This window comes from Spea bombifrons, chromosome 2 (assembly GCF_027358695.1).
Source record: "Spea bombifrons isolate aSpeBom1 chromosome 2, aSpeBom1.2.pri, whole genome shotgun sequence".
Taxonomy (NCBI): Eukaryota; Metazoa; Chordata; class Amphibia; order Anura; family Pelobatidae; genus Spea; species Spea bombifrons.
In genome coordinates, this window is record NC_071088.1 from 11,765,200 (window position 1) to 11,783,087 (window position 17,888).

Here is a 17,888-nt window from a genome sequence, read left to right on the forward strand (position 1 = left end):
CTGTCCCTAGCTTTTTTAACAAAACAGTAAAGGGTGGGTTATTAAATAAGAAACCATACGTTCCTATCAATATAATTAAATCTAATGAGAACCCACCTATCAATGTGCCTTTCGTTCGGGCACCAGCGAACATACTGTAAATTATTATAACTTTATTTTAAAAACTATTTGGAGCACTCCGTTCCTGCAACTCCAGACAAAGATAGATGTGATAAAAGCCAGATTTTACTACATTTATTTAGCTGATTGTGTAATCCAGGACAGAAATGTAAAAAAAAAATGGGAAAGCAAAACTATCAAACTCATTTTTACATTCACCGGACAGTAATCAATGTTCAATGTTTTTGTGAATGATTATACCTTTATCTCTTCTGATGAGAGAGCAATTATTCATAGAAATGTCAAAATACATTTTCACTGGGTATAAATCAGGATGTGCTGTGGTTTTCTTAGGTCTGTCATAAAACCTTTTTTTAAATTGGTTTTATAAAAAGCCAAATGTGCTAAAAAGTTAATGGCGTAAAGGAATGTCAGAGACTACACAAATATAGAGCAACAGGGTGAAAATGTGCTTGTCATGGGGAATTAGTTTTTCTTTTAGTATTGGTTTCCTTAAAATAAAGTTGTCATTTGAAAGGAAAAAGACATTAAACTAATACCGCATAAAGAAATAGTGTGGTCTTATCAATGAGTGCTTGCGAGTTAGCTAAAAATACGAATTTGCAGCAGCAAACTCATCCAGCTTACAAATTCACTAAAGCCAATTCACATAAGCACCACAAAATAATAACTTTTTTAAACTCACATGCACTACATCCAAATGTATGCTTGTTTAAGAAAACATGAAGCTTGCAAACTCAGAAACCCACAAATTGCCTGTGTGTTGGAACTTGGGCCACCTAACTGTACTCGTATACCCTCACCTGAAACACATGAATCTGTCATGAAGTTGTTTTGCGAGTGTTAACATACAAATGCATGCAACCTTTGTTGAGTCTGGTCTGTCCAGTTAACTCAACCTCTACTTACCACTCGACTTCCTCAAATTCCACCAAAGAGTTTTTTGTTTATGTTTTTTTATATATTAATAAGAAATTTCAATCTCTTAGGAAACTCAACCATCAGAAATATAATAATACAGTAATAATTATCAAGGATGTCCGGCAAAGTAATGAGAATTTCCAAAAGCAGCAAACTCATATACTTTGACTAACATTGTTAAACGCTGCTGTTCAATATTGCCTATTCACTTGTGCACGGACTATCACGGACTCAACGGCAGGAGAAGCCCTCTTTTGTTAAAATGATAAACAGCCTTACAGCAGATCTGTCAAAAAAATCTACATTAAATACACAAATACATTTTTGTAATGGAGTACACTATGTCAAATTGTTGATCGTTGATGATTGGTTCAGCCTTTGTAATGGATGGTTCAGAAGAATGGCGAGAACTTCACAACATAAAGATAATTAAATATTTAGATGCTGTTTGTTCGGCAACCACATTTCTCCCCTTTATGAGATACATTTGAAAATAAATATTTCTAAAACAATTGCAATTACTGTAAAACAAAACGTACTAGATGTAGGTCGTTTTGATAAATGATTGCTGCGTCGTAATAACATGGCAACACTGTAAATTGCTAAGCATTGTTTAATTTAAATTAATGTAATGAATTTTAACGTGAAAAACACAAACATAAAACATGTCAATGTTGAAACTCTTTTATTCTCCAAGGGCGCGATAAGCACATATTTTAGTAAAATGTACACCTTTTACTAGCTGTTGTGAATGGAAGTGACAGTGAGAAATCAACATTATAAATAAGATTAAGCGTATATGGTTAAACATGTTTTATTTAAGGGGTCATTAATTACGAAAGTGATTAAATTATGTCAGATTTGTCACATCAACCCTTCCGGCAAAGGTGGGGTAAGAGACATACTGCTTGTTGCTCGCCAGTATTTAAAATCAGTGTGTAATTACCAGTTTGCTCGTGCACAGATGGTTAAACCTCATTTACCTCTAACATCAGAAGGACACAAAAATCATGTTTCAGATAACGTATAAAAATTAGTGCTTGGCTCCCATCTTAGCCATGACAAGAAGTTAATTTGACTGATTACCATGTTGCTTGCCCAGAGCTGACATTTCCACTACATAAATGAACAAATTGAGGTAATGCACTGTATAGAAACTATCGGCAAGGACATGTTCAACCTCACAAATTTAGCCACAGAAATATACCACAGAAATACTGATATGAAAATGTGGTCAAGATTCTTCATATTTTATGAATTATCTTTAATATTTTGAAAATTTTATTTGTCAGGGACTTTTAGAATATGATACATGCCCAATAATACAATTCACAAAACATTTTAGAAAAAAAAAATAAATAAATGCATGTATTTCTAGGTGTGGGAATATACATTGCAGGGATTTTTAGTCAATTTGCATAAGTATCATATAGTGTACCTGAAAAAAAAAATTATAGAGATCTGTTACAGCTTTAAGCAAAATGAATGTATTAAAACACACTATTACTTCTCCTCATGGCTTCCTCAATTTCTCTCCTCTGATGCCCTCTTTGTAATCATTGGAGGCTTCAACATCCCAGAAGACAACCCTTTGAGTCCTGCAGCTTCAGAATTCCTCCCGTCTATCAGTCTCTTTACTGGCTGCCTGTTCACTTCAAGATTTTGACTCTTACTTTAAAAGCTCTTCATAGAGGTTCCCCTACTTACATCTCCTCACTCACCTCCAAATACACTGCCACCTAGTCTCTCTGCTCATCTGATGATCTCCACCTGTTGTCATACACACTTGCAAGATTTCTTAAGGGCTGCCCTATTCTCTGGAATGCTCTCTCCCGGCCTGTCCATCTTTCCACCTGCATTTAGTCAGGAAATACCGTATTGGCCCGATTATAGGCGATTATTTCCCCATAATTTAAATATTTAAAGTGGGGGTGCGGCCTATAATCGGGGTTTAACAATTTTACCTTCTCCAGGGTGTCTGGAAGACCGGATTTGAAGACTGCAGAGCGTTTTCTGTAGTGCGGTCCGGCGAAAATGTGTTCTCCCAGCAACACGAGCAGAAACTTTAGTTCTGCCCTGATTTTTGATTCCCAACATTGATGTAGATGAGGCAGACTGGTGCAGGAAGGTCACGTCTGCTGCATCTACATCAAAATTGCAAAACTAAAGTTTAGGTAAGGAGGGTGGGAGCCTCCTACCATACATTAAATGTAAAAAAATAAAAAAATAAAAATAATAATAATAATAAAATAATAATAATAAAAAATATTTTTTTCTTTAAAATAGCACCAAACTATAAGGGTGCGGCCTATAATCGGGAGCGGCCTATATTCGAGCCAATACGGTATTATTAATAATAATAATAATAATAATAATAATAATAACAACTTGTGTTTTTGTTTTTCTATCTGAGTAACTTTTTTTTTTTAGACTTTTTTATACATCACAGACACGAATTCCTACTGCAGACAGTAAGTTATTTCAATCACTGAAACACAGGTTTGTTTATGGAACAAAGAAACAGGATTTAGGAAATATAGATGTTTTTTGAAATATATAATTTAGGGGATATTATATTTTTTTTACAAACAAAACTGCATTTGTTGATATATAAAATCATAACAAAACAAAAAGACAAACCTTGTCACCGTCATAAAATGTCATTCCATCACTGGATCTTTTCCATGTGATTTCTGGAACCGGCTCGCCCTCTGCTTCACACGTCAGGGTTACGTGGCCATTTTCAACCGTTGTTTCATTTTGTAGTTGTACAATATGAGGCTGCACTGTTAATAAAATTAATTAAATTACTGCTAAATATGATAACATCCAAACAGAGTAAACGGGTTGGGAGACCACATTGCCTTCTGCATCTAGATTATTATCTACTCTACATCAACATTTTCATTTCTGTCAGTCCCTCCCCTATTAATTCTAACTGTAAAAACTGTGGAGAATAAAAGTGTAGTTATATATTTTAAACCCTTGCACCGCCGCTGTGAATATAAAGCATACGGTGAGCTTTATTGCAGATTTTGTAGTGAGTACGTATAGCAGGCGAAACCCACAGGTTCCAGGAAGCTAATTTCCATAATTCTACAGATTATGGAAGTTGCTTCCAGGAATATAGTTTGCAAAGTATCAAAATAAGAGCTGTCGGATGGCATTTAAATATATAAAAAAAGATTTTTTGGTTCGAAAGAAGAATAGAGCTACATGTCATAACATTTGTAAGTAATCCAAGCACAAAAAACTGTAATAACATCAAAGCATTCTGCTTATTGGTACCTTTAGAAACTTTATTACATAAAATCATGTAATTTATGTTCACTTTGCCAACTTGGTCTAGTTATATAATTATTTTATATTCACATAAAGTATTATTTTTAGTATTAGGATGACTCCAGAATGAGCCATCTTGTACCGTGCCTTGCAAACCTATACACTCTCCTTGACGTTTTTTTGCTATTTTGTTGCATTACTGCATTAAGCTGGAATAAAATTGATTTTTTTTGGATTTCATGTAATGGACATACACAAAAAAAGTCCAAATTGGTTAACTGAAATGAAGAAAATAACTTTTTTAAAAAAATCTTAAGAAAAAGATGGAAAAGTGATGTTTAAATATGTATTCACCCCTTTGCTATGAAGCCCGTAAAAAAGATTTGGTGAAACCAATTACCTTCAGAAGTCACATAATTAGTTAAATAAAGTCTACCTGTGTTGAATCTAAGTGTCACATGATCTGTCACATGATCTCAGTCTATATGTATAAATGTATATCTGTTCTGAAAAGCACCAGAGTCTGCAATACCACCAAGCAAGTGGCACCATGAAGACCAAGAAGCTCTCCAAACAGGCTAGGAACAAAGTTTGTATAGATCAAAAATAATCGAAACCTTTAACATAACACGGAGCACCATTAAATCCATTATTAAGCAATGGAAAGAATATGGCACCAACAAACCTACCAAGGTGATGGCCACCCACCAAAACTCACCGACCATGCAAGGAGGGCATTAATCAGAGAGGCAACAAAAAGACCAAAATTAACTCTGAAGGAGCTGCAAACCTCCACATTAGAGATTGGAGTATCTGTCCATAGGACTACTTTAAGCCGTACACGCCGCAGAGCTGGACTTTATGGAAAAGTGGCCAGAAAAAAGCCATTGCTTAAAGAAAAAAATAAGCAAACACATTTGCTGTTCGACCAAAGGCATGTGGGAGACTACGCAAGAAGGTTTTCTGTCAGATGAGACTAAAACTGAGCTTTTTGCCGATTAAGGAAAACGCTATGTCTGACGCAAGACGAACACCTCTCATCACCCCGAGAACACCATCCCACAGTGAAGCATGGTGGTGGCAGCATCATGCTGTGGGCATGTTTTTCATCTGCAGGGACTGGGAAACTGGTCAGGATTAAAGGAATGATGGATGGCCCTAAATACAGGGAAATTCTAGAGGGAAACCAGAGATTTGAGATTGGGACGGAGGTTCACCTTCCAGTAGGACAATGACATTCTGCTAAAGCAACACTCGAGTGGTTTAAGAGGAAACATTTAAATGTTTTGGAATTACCTAGTCAAAGTCCAGACCTCAATCCAATTGAGAATCTGTGGTATGACTTAAAGAGTAACTGGCAACTATTCATTTTGCTGTTTATAAGGGGCCGGATCACTAAAGGTTTGGGACATCAGAAACATTAACAAGTTGGTTTTCTGGGCATAACCTGATATGGTTACATCCCACAGCTCGAAGAGTAAAACGTTTATTCACTAAAATCTGAGTTGCTGAGAGTGCATGTACGGTGAATTTAGCATTCAAGTTGATGGCCATGAACTTGAAAGCCAGAAGCAGCTTATAGCTTCCAGCCTCTTCACCGAATACAATTCAAACAATATACATATCTATTTTAAGATGTTTTCGGCTGTTTTTAAAGTAATTCATGTTTATAGCCCTAGTCCTAGATTGTGATGTTCTTCTGATAGATAATTTTCCACTATAGAATGATGTTTAATACGTCGACTTTTTTTCTAATAGGACATCCCATAGGAAACGTGGAAACGTTTTTCTTGCAACCATCTTCTTTCACAGTACATAGCCAGGATTATTATCTACCCTCAGTAATGGTGATGGATAAAGGAGGGTGACCCTTTTATTCAGACAACATATTTAATAATAATACACTTTCAGCTTACATATTCTGCAACCTTGAAATCTGTAGCATCATAATTCAAAAGCGGAAAACACAAAAGCCTTTTTTTATGCTTGAGAATTTTCAAAAGAAAGAAACGAGACAAAAGAGAAACTGCAAACTCTCATTTATATAGTTTATTTTGCTAACACGGGAAAGTGGTCAAATAATCCATTGTTGCACTCAACATTGTGTGCCTTTGTTTAGCCTTTGTATTTAACAGAATACCAAGTCATATTTTGTATTTATTTATATAATTAATTTTCAAAATGTACCTTTCCTGTACCTTACAGAGTCTAAGTCTGCTTCTAAGTCTGGCTGATAAGGTCAAGGGCAGACGCCTTAGTCTCATTTGCCTAGATATGTGTATAGTAATATAATATGTGTCATATATAAATATATATATATATATATATATGTGTGTCATATATATATATATATATATATATATATATATATATATATATATATATATATATATATATATATATATACTGTGCATATTGGTGGAATATATTATGGCTTTAAGGAAATGCAGTGGGGTTGAGGGAAACTAATTTTAAGGTGGGGGCACAAAGCCCTTAGCATGTGGATGATGTAAGGTATAATGGAAAAAATTAACAATGGGTAGACATGGAGCCCTTCCAAACCTCTCCGTTGACCCCCCCATCCTGTGCCCAGTGGGAAGGGGATTTAACTAGGTAACCCTTTGGGAAGGCAAGGTTGGGTACCATTAATTGTCAGGCACAGGAGTTTGTGTAAAGAAATTAAGAAACAATAAATAAATATAAATCAGAAAAACAATACCTACCTGTCTTCGGCTATATGTAATTGGTGGTTCTCTAAAGCACCATTTGGGTGCCTTAGTAATTTCCACTACCTCCCCTTTCTGCACCCAAAGAATACAGCAGGTAAAAAAAATTATATTTTTTCTTGCCTTAAAGGGGTCAATCAATGATACCCGATGTGCTCACATCCACACCTTAAGCTTGTGCAAAGCCACCCATCTATATAAACAACGGTTAAAAGAAAAGGCCAGATCTTTAAAAAAATAAAAGCAATCTTATCCGTGCTTAATGGGAGCAGCTTTAAAAAAATATGTGCCGGTTCCAATTGAGTTTTTTTTAAACATCAGTAGATGTACAGCACGCTGTGAACATTAGAGGTGTAACCAAGATGTATTATGAATGTCTACCCACGAGCACACATATTTCTCAAATCGCAAGCCCAAGAGTTACCAATTCTCAATTATTTGAAAAATACATTTTTCAAAATACCCTTTCATTTCTCAAAGGATTTAATTCAGGATTCTCACACCTCTTTTATTTGTTTTGCTTATAAGCGAGTCCTCAGTCCTTCTGGAACTTTTATTCATAGATCCTATTCGAATGTGTTTTCATCAAACTATTTCCTAATTTTTTTTAGATGTATGCAATTATTTCTGAGAACTGTGGAGAACAGTGGAGCACCTAATCAAGCTATTTTTGGTAGATGGACGCTTCTGATAATGGCACTATGTATAATTACAAATGGCAAAATAGTACTTATTGTAATTGATTCTGTTCCCTTTCAATATGAAGTGCTTCATTGAGTACATCCTACAAAAAGTTGTCTGCCCATCTTGTTCAATGCAAACTAAGGACTAAACCTGCAGAGAACCTATACTTTAAGAACACCTTTAATGCAAACCATTCTGAGAAGAAGAAGAGGAAGAAGAAGAAGAGGAAGAAGAAGAAGAAGGAGGAAGGAGAGGAAGAAGAGGAAGAAGAAGAAGAAGGAGGAAGGAGAGGAAGAAGAGGAAGAAGAAGAAGGAGGAAGAAGAGGAAGAAGAAGAAGAAGAGGAGGAGGAAGAAGAGGAAGAAGAAGAAGAGGGGGAAGAGGAAGAAGAGGAAGAAGAAGAAGAAGAAGAAGAAGAAGAAGAAGGAAGAAGAGGAGGAGGAAGAAGAAGAATTTGTATCGTATTCCATCATTTTTTTTCCAACTAATATTTATTTCTCTAATCTTTTCCCCATTTCCCAAACACGCAGAAAATAGGGGTCTAAAACAATATACACCGTTTTTTATATGTCAAATTTACCTGTTCTAAGTGTAACCTTATCTTCAATGACATACGTTTAAGAGTTTCAAATATATTACCCTATTACTTATTATTATATTACGCATTACTAACTAGTATCCTAAAAGCATGTTGCCAGGGTTTAAAACTGCATCGTTTTGCATATACTGCTCGGGAGAGTTTTGGGGCGAAAGTTATGCATTTTTTATATTTTTTTTGTTTCAAGTATTTGGAAAATTCACACAATTCCCGTTTTTAATGTCTAGATCTGAGCAATAATTTTAAAATCTGACTCCTGGAAGTGTGATTTATTCCAGTGCTTTTTTTATTCGGGAAGTATGTTACATTTTTAACCTTGTATTATATTATAACAGTCAATATTTTTCCAGTTTAATTTGAGCCAATGTCTTCTGAATTTTAATAGTCAGTTTATTACGAAGGCAATCAAAATTATCCATTTACTTAATCTAATTATTTTATACTTTTATAGCTTGCTGCATGTAATTCCTTTTGCTGCTTTACTGTTTCTCCCAAAATTAGGCTTATAAATTTAATTGAGTATGTAGATAATTTTGCCATCCTCTTGTTAATAAACTTCTCTTTATATTAATCGTACTGGTTGAAGAGTAAGTCTTAATTGCTCGGGGAGTATATTATACTCAAATAATTTTTAAGGCAAAAGTGTGAGCCACTTAAGTCTTTATACGTACAATATCCTAAAAAATATTTTCATAAGTAGCCTGTTTCGAATGTAAAATTCCAAACTGTTTTGTATATACCAAATACATGTTAAAAGCTAAAAGTTATCAGCAAGAAAACAAAAGGATCTTATAGTATACATAGTGTGGAGCAAATAGAAAAATTTCAAAAGCCACACGGCAGAGGATGTTTTGTGCATCTATTGTGTTATTTCATAGAAATATAGGTATGAAAATATATTGTTGTAAGTTTTCGTGTAAAATATGTTACAAAAGTATACTTATTTTCAATCAGAGCTAAATGATTAAACACAAACCAGCATTTGTAAGTTATCTCTCAAGGAATAGACAGAGATCCCTATGCTGTCTCAATCCATAGCTTTGACCCCCCCCTATGGGAAATTAGTATAGTCAATTAGTGCTCCCTTAATGGTCATTGCAACCCAATCTACACAAAATCATCTGATTTAATATACCATCAGACAGACTTATTATGGTGGCCAAGAGACCATCAATTACAAAGAGTACCTGTCAGGAACCTCTTTTTTGCTGCCTGAACCATGGCTTTTTCATACCTGTGCCATTTACATCTGCTACCACTAGTGGCCACCCTCCGCCCTCTGGAGCACTCAGAACTCATTACTAGGATCAGGTGTGCCTTGTTACCTGGGTTGAGCCCTAGCAATACATCCAGCTGGGCCTTGTTACCTGGATTACCCTGCCTTTATGAACCTGCCCTGCCCTTCAGTCAGGGCCTTTGTATTGAAGTCTATGGACCTTCCTGCTGTGGCTCTGCATCTGTACTGTTCCTGGTTCCCTGCTATTGTGTCCTTCCATGTGGACTCCCTGCTATTGTGTCCTTCCAAGTGGACTCCCTGCTATTGTGTCCTTCCAAGTGGACTCCCTGCTATTGTGTCCTTCCAAGTGGACTCCCTGCTATTGTGTCCTTCCAAGTGGACTCCCTGCTATTGTGTCCTTCCAAGTGGACTCCCTGCTATTGTGTCCTTCCAAGTGGACTCCCTGCTATTGTGTCCTTCCAAGTGGACTCCCTGCTATTGTGTCTTTCCAAGTGGACTCCCTGTTATTGTGTCTTTCCAAGTGGACTCCCTGCTATTGTGTCCTTCCAAGTGGACTCCCTGCTATTGTGTCCTTCCAAGTGGACTCCCTGCTATTGTGTCCTTCCAAGTGGACTCCCTGCTATTGTGTCCTTCCAAGCGGGCTGTGTGCCTTTCGTGCCCTTCCAAGCGGGCTGTGTGCCTTTCGTGCCCTTCCAAGCGGGCTGTGTGCCTTTCGTGCCCTTCCAAGCGGGCTGTGTGCCTTTCGTGCCCTTCCAAGCGGGCTGTGTGCCTTTCGTGCCCTTCCAAGCGGGCTGTGTGCCTTTCGTGCCCTTCCAAGCGGGCTGTGTGCCTTTCGTGCCCTTCCAAGCGGGCTGTGTGCCTTTTGTGCCCTTCCAAGCGGGCTCTCTGTCTGTCGTGCCCTTCCAAGCGGGCTCCCTGCCAAAAGACTTATTACCTGTATTTTATTTTGCCATACGTCCGGTTACTTGCTTAGACTATATTACCCTTATTTGCTGGTTCTGTTATATACATAAAATACACTGCATTACCTGGATTTCTGCTTGTGGTGTCTTTGTTTGCATAATCATGCACTGTGGGTTACATACTGAACCCCAAGTATCCCCTGCGCATGGGCTCCTACCTGACCTGATCACCCGAGTCCTGACAGTACCTATGTAAATTAATTCTTAAATGCTTCACTGGGGTTTCCACAGAAATGTTATTTTTTTCTTTATTTTTCTCCTCCACCAAGCCTGAGAGTGAGTTTTTTGAAAAATGCGGAGATGCTTGTATATTTTTCTGAAGCCTTGATCTATGATGGGTAACCTCAATGCCTTTCTTGTGGCCTACAAATCCAAGTAAAGGAGGCTCTTTGAAGAGTAAAAATGTGAAAACTAAAATGTGATTCTATCTTACTGCAAGTTCTATAAATACAAAAAAAGACACGGAATATAGAATAAGTCTCAATATGTTCTTACTCGAGACTATAATGGCGCCAGCTCACAATTGGGATCCCGAGATTATTATTATATCGTAATTAACCCAGCTTTAATAGAGTTTTGAAATAATCAAAGAGCTGGTCATATTAAATCCGACTAGTAACTCTAAAAGTGAAATCTGAAAAGTGCTATTTTCAATTTTTTATTTGATTCCCACATTTTTCTTACTAATCGTCATCCTCCATGGGTGGCTTTAATGAGTTAAGGGAAGGAAGATTTCTTCATCTTCAAAATCAGTGGACAATAACACTTCTTAGTTTCTATAGACATATACAGCATGTCACAGGAGTTGTAATAAGGTAGAATGTTCTCCATATTTATTTTCATATACTTTTCCATGGAGCATACCTACCTTTGTGTACTTAAACAGTTAAATATCATAGTCAAATTGCTTTGTATAGACACATAACATAGACTGAAATGGTAAATAAGAACCATTGACCCATTTGTTTCCTGCTGTAAAACCTCAAACCTTATTCATGCATGATGGCATCTTGTACCATAAAGGGAGTGCAAGTTTGTAAAGCAAGTTTATGACTTCACTCTTGCATAAAAAAACGAGAAAAACCATGAAAGAGGGAGAGATAGAAGGGCACCAGAGATGAGATTCAGAGAATGCATTTATTGGAGAGAGTAGTATAATTACTCAGTGAACCGTGAATTGTCTAAGTTTAAATTGTTCGCTTGTGCGAAACAAACATGCTAACTACATAATATAGTACGAACAGAGGCGTATATAGGGTATGGCAGCCATGGCACGTGCCATGGGCGCCATCTCTAGGGAGGCGCCGGTGAGCGGCTTTTGAATGCCGCTCACCGGCATTTTTTTTATGCGGAGGAGAGAGAGGGGGGCCTAGCAACCGCTCGGCGCCCCTCTTTCTCCTCTACGAGCCCTCTACCCCCGTCCCGGTGCCGGCATTTCATGCAGAGCGCCGCAATATGCCGGCATATTGCGGCGCTCTGCATGAAATGCCGGCACCAGCGAGCGGCTTTTAAACACTGATGCGGAGGAGAGAGAGGGGCGCCTAGCAACCGCTCGGCGCCCCTCGTTCTTCCCCGCATCAAAAAAAAGAAGACAGCGTTTAAAAGCCGCTCGCTGGTGCCCGCTGCTTCACTGGTGGGCACCGAAATATGACGTCATATTACGGCGCTCAGCAGTGAAGCAGCGGGCACCAGCGAGCGGTGCAGGAAGACAGCAGCATCGTGCTCCCGTCGCTGGACTTCAAGGTGAGAGATGGGGGGATATATAGTGGGTAGGGGGAGGGAGAGGGGTTTGAAAGTGATAAGGGAGGGAGGGAGTTAAAAAGTGATGAGGGAGTTAAAAAGTGATGAGGGAGGGAGGGAGTTAAAAAGTGATGAGGGAGTTAAAAAGTGATGAGGGAGGGAGGGAGTTAAAAAGTGATGAGGGAGGGGGTTAAAAAGTGATGAGGGAGGGGGGGTTGATATAAGTAAAGAGTGTGCATTAATGTGTGGATGCATTGAGTGAATGAGAGAGAGCATGAGTTAATGTGTGGATGAATTGTCTGAATGAGGGAGAGCATGAGTTAATTTGTCCACACATTAACTCATGCTCTCCCTCATTCAGACAACTCATTGAGTTGTCTGAATGAGGGAGAGCATGAGTTAATGTGTGGATGAATTGTCTGAATGAGGGAGAGCATGAGTTAATGTGTGGATGCATTGAGTGAATGAGGGAGTGCATGAGTTAATGTGTGGATGAGTTATCTGAATTAAAGTGTGAATTAGTGAGTGACTGTAAAAGTGTTTGTGTATCATAGATGTATAATTGTGGAAGGGCAAAGATGGCACTACTAGGAGGTTTGAGCCTTGGGGACCAAGATGGCACAGGCAGGGTGTATATGGGACAAAGATGGCACTGGCCGGACTGTTTGGGGACAAAGTTGACTTGTGCTGGGCTATTTGGGGACAAAGATTGCAAATCTTATGTGTGTAATCTGGGTGCTGGCCAGGTTCTATGTGGGCAGTGTGGACGCCAGGGCTGGCTTTGGGGTGTGCAACCTGTGATCTATGCCTGTAATTTAGGGGGCTTTAAATATACCTTTAATGCCGTGTTTTTATGTGAATTCCAATTGATCTTTACCTGCAAAGCTGGGTTTTTGTGTTATTCTGTAGATCCATATCTGTTATGCTATGTTTCCATACATTATTTATGTGTACCTGCAAATACAGGGTTAATATGTCTTATTCAGTTGATCTATACCTGCGATGCTACGTTTCATATATTATTATTGTATACCTGCAAATACAGGATTTGTATGTCTGATTCTGTTTATTTGATATATACCTTCAGTGCTGAGATCACAAGTGAATTTAAATTGATCTGGGTTTGTGTGTTGATCTATACCCGCTATCGGCAGCAGGGACTAATATTTATATATATATATATATATATATATGGGCAGCAGGGGCTAGTAAATGGGTTTTAGATATTTGGACAGGGGCGCAATTTCAGTGCTTGCCATAGGCGCTATTTTCAGTAGATACGCCTCTGAGTACGAAACAATACCAAAAAATGGAAGTCAGCGTGATGAAGTTCCCTGCACAAAGTGTTTTGTTGTTTCTACTACTCGTTCATTTGCAATTTTAAAATATACAAGACAAAACTAAAGCACAGCTTCCCATCTGCTAACAGAAGTAAATTGACACAAAATGCATAATTATTACATTGTGAATTTCTATCGCTGCCTTACAGTTCTGTATAAATGCATTAATAAGTAGAGTCTATATGCTTCCCATCAGTATCTATTAATCTTACTGCTTTTGATTTTTTTCTTCTTCTTGGCAACAAAGAACATAAATCACAAAAACATTTTGATTGCAAAGTTATGTTTTAAGGTCTGTTCATCACAGTCTCTGATAATAACTTTTAATCTCAAATTTGTTTTAACCCCTTAAGGACAATGGGCGGTCCCTAAACCCATTGAAAACAATACATTTTGAGGGGTTTAAGATAACACAGAACACATAGACTTACCAAACACTTGGAGAAAAGATTGCTTCTCGGTGACGCCTGCCTTGTTGGTAGCTCTGCAGACATAAGAACCTGCATCGCTGTTTATAATATCTCTGATGGTCAGTTCTGTGTTGTCTTTTCTTAACGTATACTTCTCACTTTCTTCAATCATTTTCCCGCCCCTACACAGTAAGGACAACATTTTAAAATTGGCTCTTTTTTACGTTAATATGAATCTATTTCGCTAAAATTTTCTCATGTTCAATGTATGATCTATATTAGACAATACAATTCAATACAAATTTTATTAGTAATATCTTATTGGTAAAATAAAGAAAAAGGAGAAACACAGAATCAGATCCTTAGCGCCTTTACCTTTTTATAACAAAAAAACCCCAAAACCTGTGTTTAATTTAATCTGATGTATTTGTAGGTTTACAAATTGTAGAATCGATTAAAACAGGGGTGTCGAGGTCCAAGCAACGATGGCCGCATTCAGACCAGGAGTTTGATAATTCCTTGCTTCGAACACAAGTGATTTAATCAGCTATTTTGATTGAACTGCCATGGCTCAAGCTGGATATCCTTTGGCTAAGCGTTTCTGGATGCTTCCATCACCAAATGAACGGCTTGTAAAGGAAGTATTTCAAAGCTTACCTGTGCCAGCTGATATAAGGCTTAGGAAAGCCGGTTGCGCGGCAAAACATTGTAATATCCTCGTGTCGATCCGCTGTTGCGTTAAAGGATCTTTGTTGGATAAGAATACCGGGAGGAACTAGTTTAAAACAAAAAAAAATGTGAAATATAATAACATTTATATATTTGGAAAATAAGTTGGATGCAAGATAAAATGTAACAAATATTATAAAGCCATTCTAATTTACTAATTACTCCATTACTTATTGTCTAAAAGACGCACACAAGCAGTCTGGCTTTTGGGGCCATAATACACATTCATTTAATAAGATGCACTATTTTTTTTTATCATTGTATATTTTATTGGTTAATTGTACAAGTAATATACAGTATTTTGAAATAACGTCAGGACTGTGAGCCCACGTAAAAATTAATCCATAATATCTGATTTTAATGCTTTTGTTGCTCCAGAATAAAAGAGCTGATTGCCAAGTTTCCTGGAAATACCTGTTATTGACAGTGTCAAGGAAATAGCATTTAGTTATGACAATTCCCTGGAACTACTCCATTAAATTAAATAGAATTCCTCACTATGACATATCTTATTACGCTACATGTTCAATCCTTTTTAACCCCTTTTTATCATTTTACATCATATGGTACAGTTATACCCAGGGGCAGAACAATAGGGGGCACAGGAGGTCTACAGGAGGGTGCGCCAAGGCTCTTAGCTCACTAATTCAACCACTGATTATAATATTTATATAAGGAAGGGAAAAAAAACTTGTTATTGATCAACCAATATTTCCTCATATAACCAGGGTTACAAAAATGTTTACTAAATGCTTACAAATTTCCAGGATATTTATATAAAAAATATAAAAGAATAACATATAACAAAAAAATATATATAACAAAATCGTGCACACGGTGTTTACTTATAAATAAGAATAAGAATAAACAAATAAGGATTGATGAACAATTTCGATTTGAGCAGCACAGCATTACATTGGCATAAAGCGATAATTTAACACATTAATTATCAAAAAAAAAAAGTATGGATTTCTTACCATTTACAATAATGTTGATATCTCTAAAGTCGATTTCTCCGCGGACTTCCACTCTCCCCTCGCATCTGTAAATGCCTTCATCTTTTTTACTTATGTTACTAATTTGGAGATTATTGTTTGCTAACATTGCCAATCGACCTAGGAAATATATGTATAAAAATCAATGAACGATGGTCAAAGACAAACCAAGCTAGGAAAGATTCTGCTCTTCTGTTTCTGATTCTGATTCCTGAAGCACTTTTCACTTGCCTAAATTTTTCAGACAATTCATGAAAAATGCATTAACCAATTTGAAAGTAAAATGTAATTTTCAAAGTTTAATATTTTTTTGAGCTGAGAGTGACTACTCCTGTATCCTGCAAGGGAAGCGTATACTTTAGCGATATCATTAACTTGAAAAGGTTTTAACTTGTTTACAAAGAGTGCGATTTTTGATGCAACTATAGTTTGATTCAGGCAGTGGCATATTTTATCTAAATTTGTAACAAAATCACCACATTTAATATGATTGCCACAATGAATATGCAACCAGGTTGTTCCTGTTTGAATTAAACCATGTAATTATCTCTGCATAACTTAAAAGCACAAGATATATATATAATATATATATATATATATATATATATATATAATGCATAGTAAATATAAAATAAAAAAAATAAAATATATATATATATAAATAGAAAATGTAAATAGAAATAAAGGCCCGTTTTCATGAGCTAATGACAATTCAAAATATGATAATATATCAGGAGGAATAATTCTTATGTTCTTTCACATCTAATCAAGGATACTATTTCCTTTGGAGACGCACTTATAAGTAACCATAACCCAGTCTCTTCAATATTTAATTGATTTAGAATGAACTTTCAAACCCTTGAAAAACATAACTTAAAACGTTACCAAAATACTAACTGTCATCAATGTCCGTTACATCGTAACCATTATTCAGCCATCTGACCATCGGTGCCGGAGAACTGGTGACGCGACAAATGACTTCTGCATCATCTCCTGTTTTGAACTCTTGGGGCGACTTAACTTCTTCAAACGTCAGCTTTTCTAAAAGCAAATTGCATAAAGAAAGTGACGATTAGAATATATTTTGAACTATTTGGAGATAAAATCCTAAAGGCACGGTATTGAACCATGAATCGTTTTGACATGGTTCATGGGATTATTCCTTATAAATTGCTGTACATAGTGTTAAAAACTACGAAAAGAGTTTTTATTTCAATAATGCCGAATAAAAAGTTAGAATTTTGTGGAATAAGTACAGTATTTCCCAGCAAAAGGATATTTCTCATTTCTATTTCTCATCTCTGATAAGTATACTAATCCCAACATCCAATGCATAGCCTAATATTAAGCTCCTTCTCTGTATACACTGATGATTCATTTGCTACTTAAAACAGTAAGACTTTTATTTTGAGCGCTACAATGCTTTTTACTCAATATATTTTTGCTGCTGCTGATGTACAGTTAATTTCTCTAGAGAGCAGGACAATATTTATTTTTACAACAGGTATACATCAAATCAGGCTCGTGATGGTTGCTAGGAGATACATGTATCTTGTATGATATATACAGTATATATATATATATTTCTCCTCTTCTCTCGCTTTCTCTCTTTTGTGCGCTCTTTTTTCTATTCTCCACACTGTCACTCTTCTTCCTAATCTCTCCTGTATTCTTCCTATTCTCTTCACCATATTTTTCCTGTTTTCTTCATACCCAGACAGCACACATGGCATCCCTGACCCCCTCCTACACTATTGAGAAACTCTGACCCCCCAAGAGAATACTATCTGGCAACCCCCCTCCCCACCTCCTTGGGCACAAACACTATATGACAACCCCTCCCTTGCATTGAACACTATCCAACAGCTTCCTCCCACCACATTATCTAGTAGTCCCTCACCTCTCCTACACACAACCCAATCAGATTGTCCTTCTCAGCACACAGCACTTAAGATTGGCCCCTCTCTGCACACAAAAAAACTACAAACAACACCCCCTCCTGATTGGCAGATTGCAGTGGCTATTGAGGGACATACTAGGCCAAAGGACCAATAGAATTTCAGACTCCTAGACTTTGACTGGATATTCACCTTTAGCCCTGCCCAGCATGACTGACAATTCCCCCGAGCAGGAAAGTAATTTCCT

At 37.0% G+C, this 17,888-nt stretch overlaps 1 protein-coding gene across 3 annotated transcripts in view; it reads right to left on the bottom strand.

Annotated features, from left to right (window-relative positions):
* The window catches only part of NCAM2 (neural cell adhesion molecule 2), a 120,758-nt gene that overhangs the window by 39,316 nt on the left and 63,554 nt on the right, over positions 1-17,888 (bottom strand). For all 3 annotated transcript variants that reach the window (XM_053456844.1, XM_053456845.1, XM_053456846.1), the window contains exons 4-8: positions 16,641-16,784; positions 15,726-15,863; positions 14,677-14,794; positions 14,041-14,201; positions 3,682-3,827 (exon numbers count right to left, since the gene is read on the bottom strand). In XM_053456844.1, the coding sequence (XP_053312819.1) occupies positions 3,682-3,827; positions 14,041-14,201; positions 14,677-14,794; positions 15,726-15,863; positions 16,641-16,784 (707 nt within the window). The remainder of the gene's footprint in view (positions 1-3,681; positions 3,828-14,040; positions 14,202-14,676; positions 14,795-15,725; positions 15,864-16,640; positions 16,785-17,888) is intronic.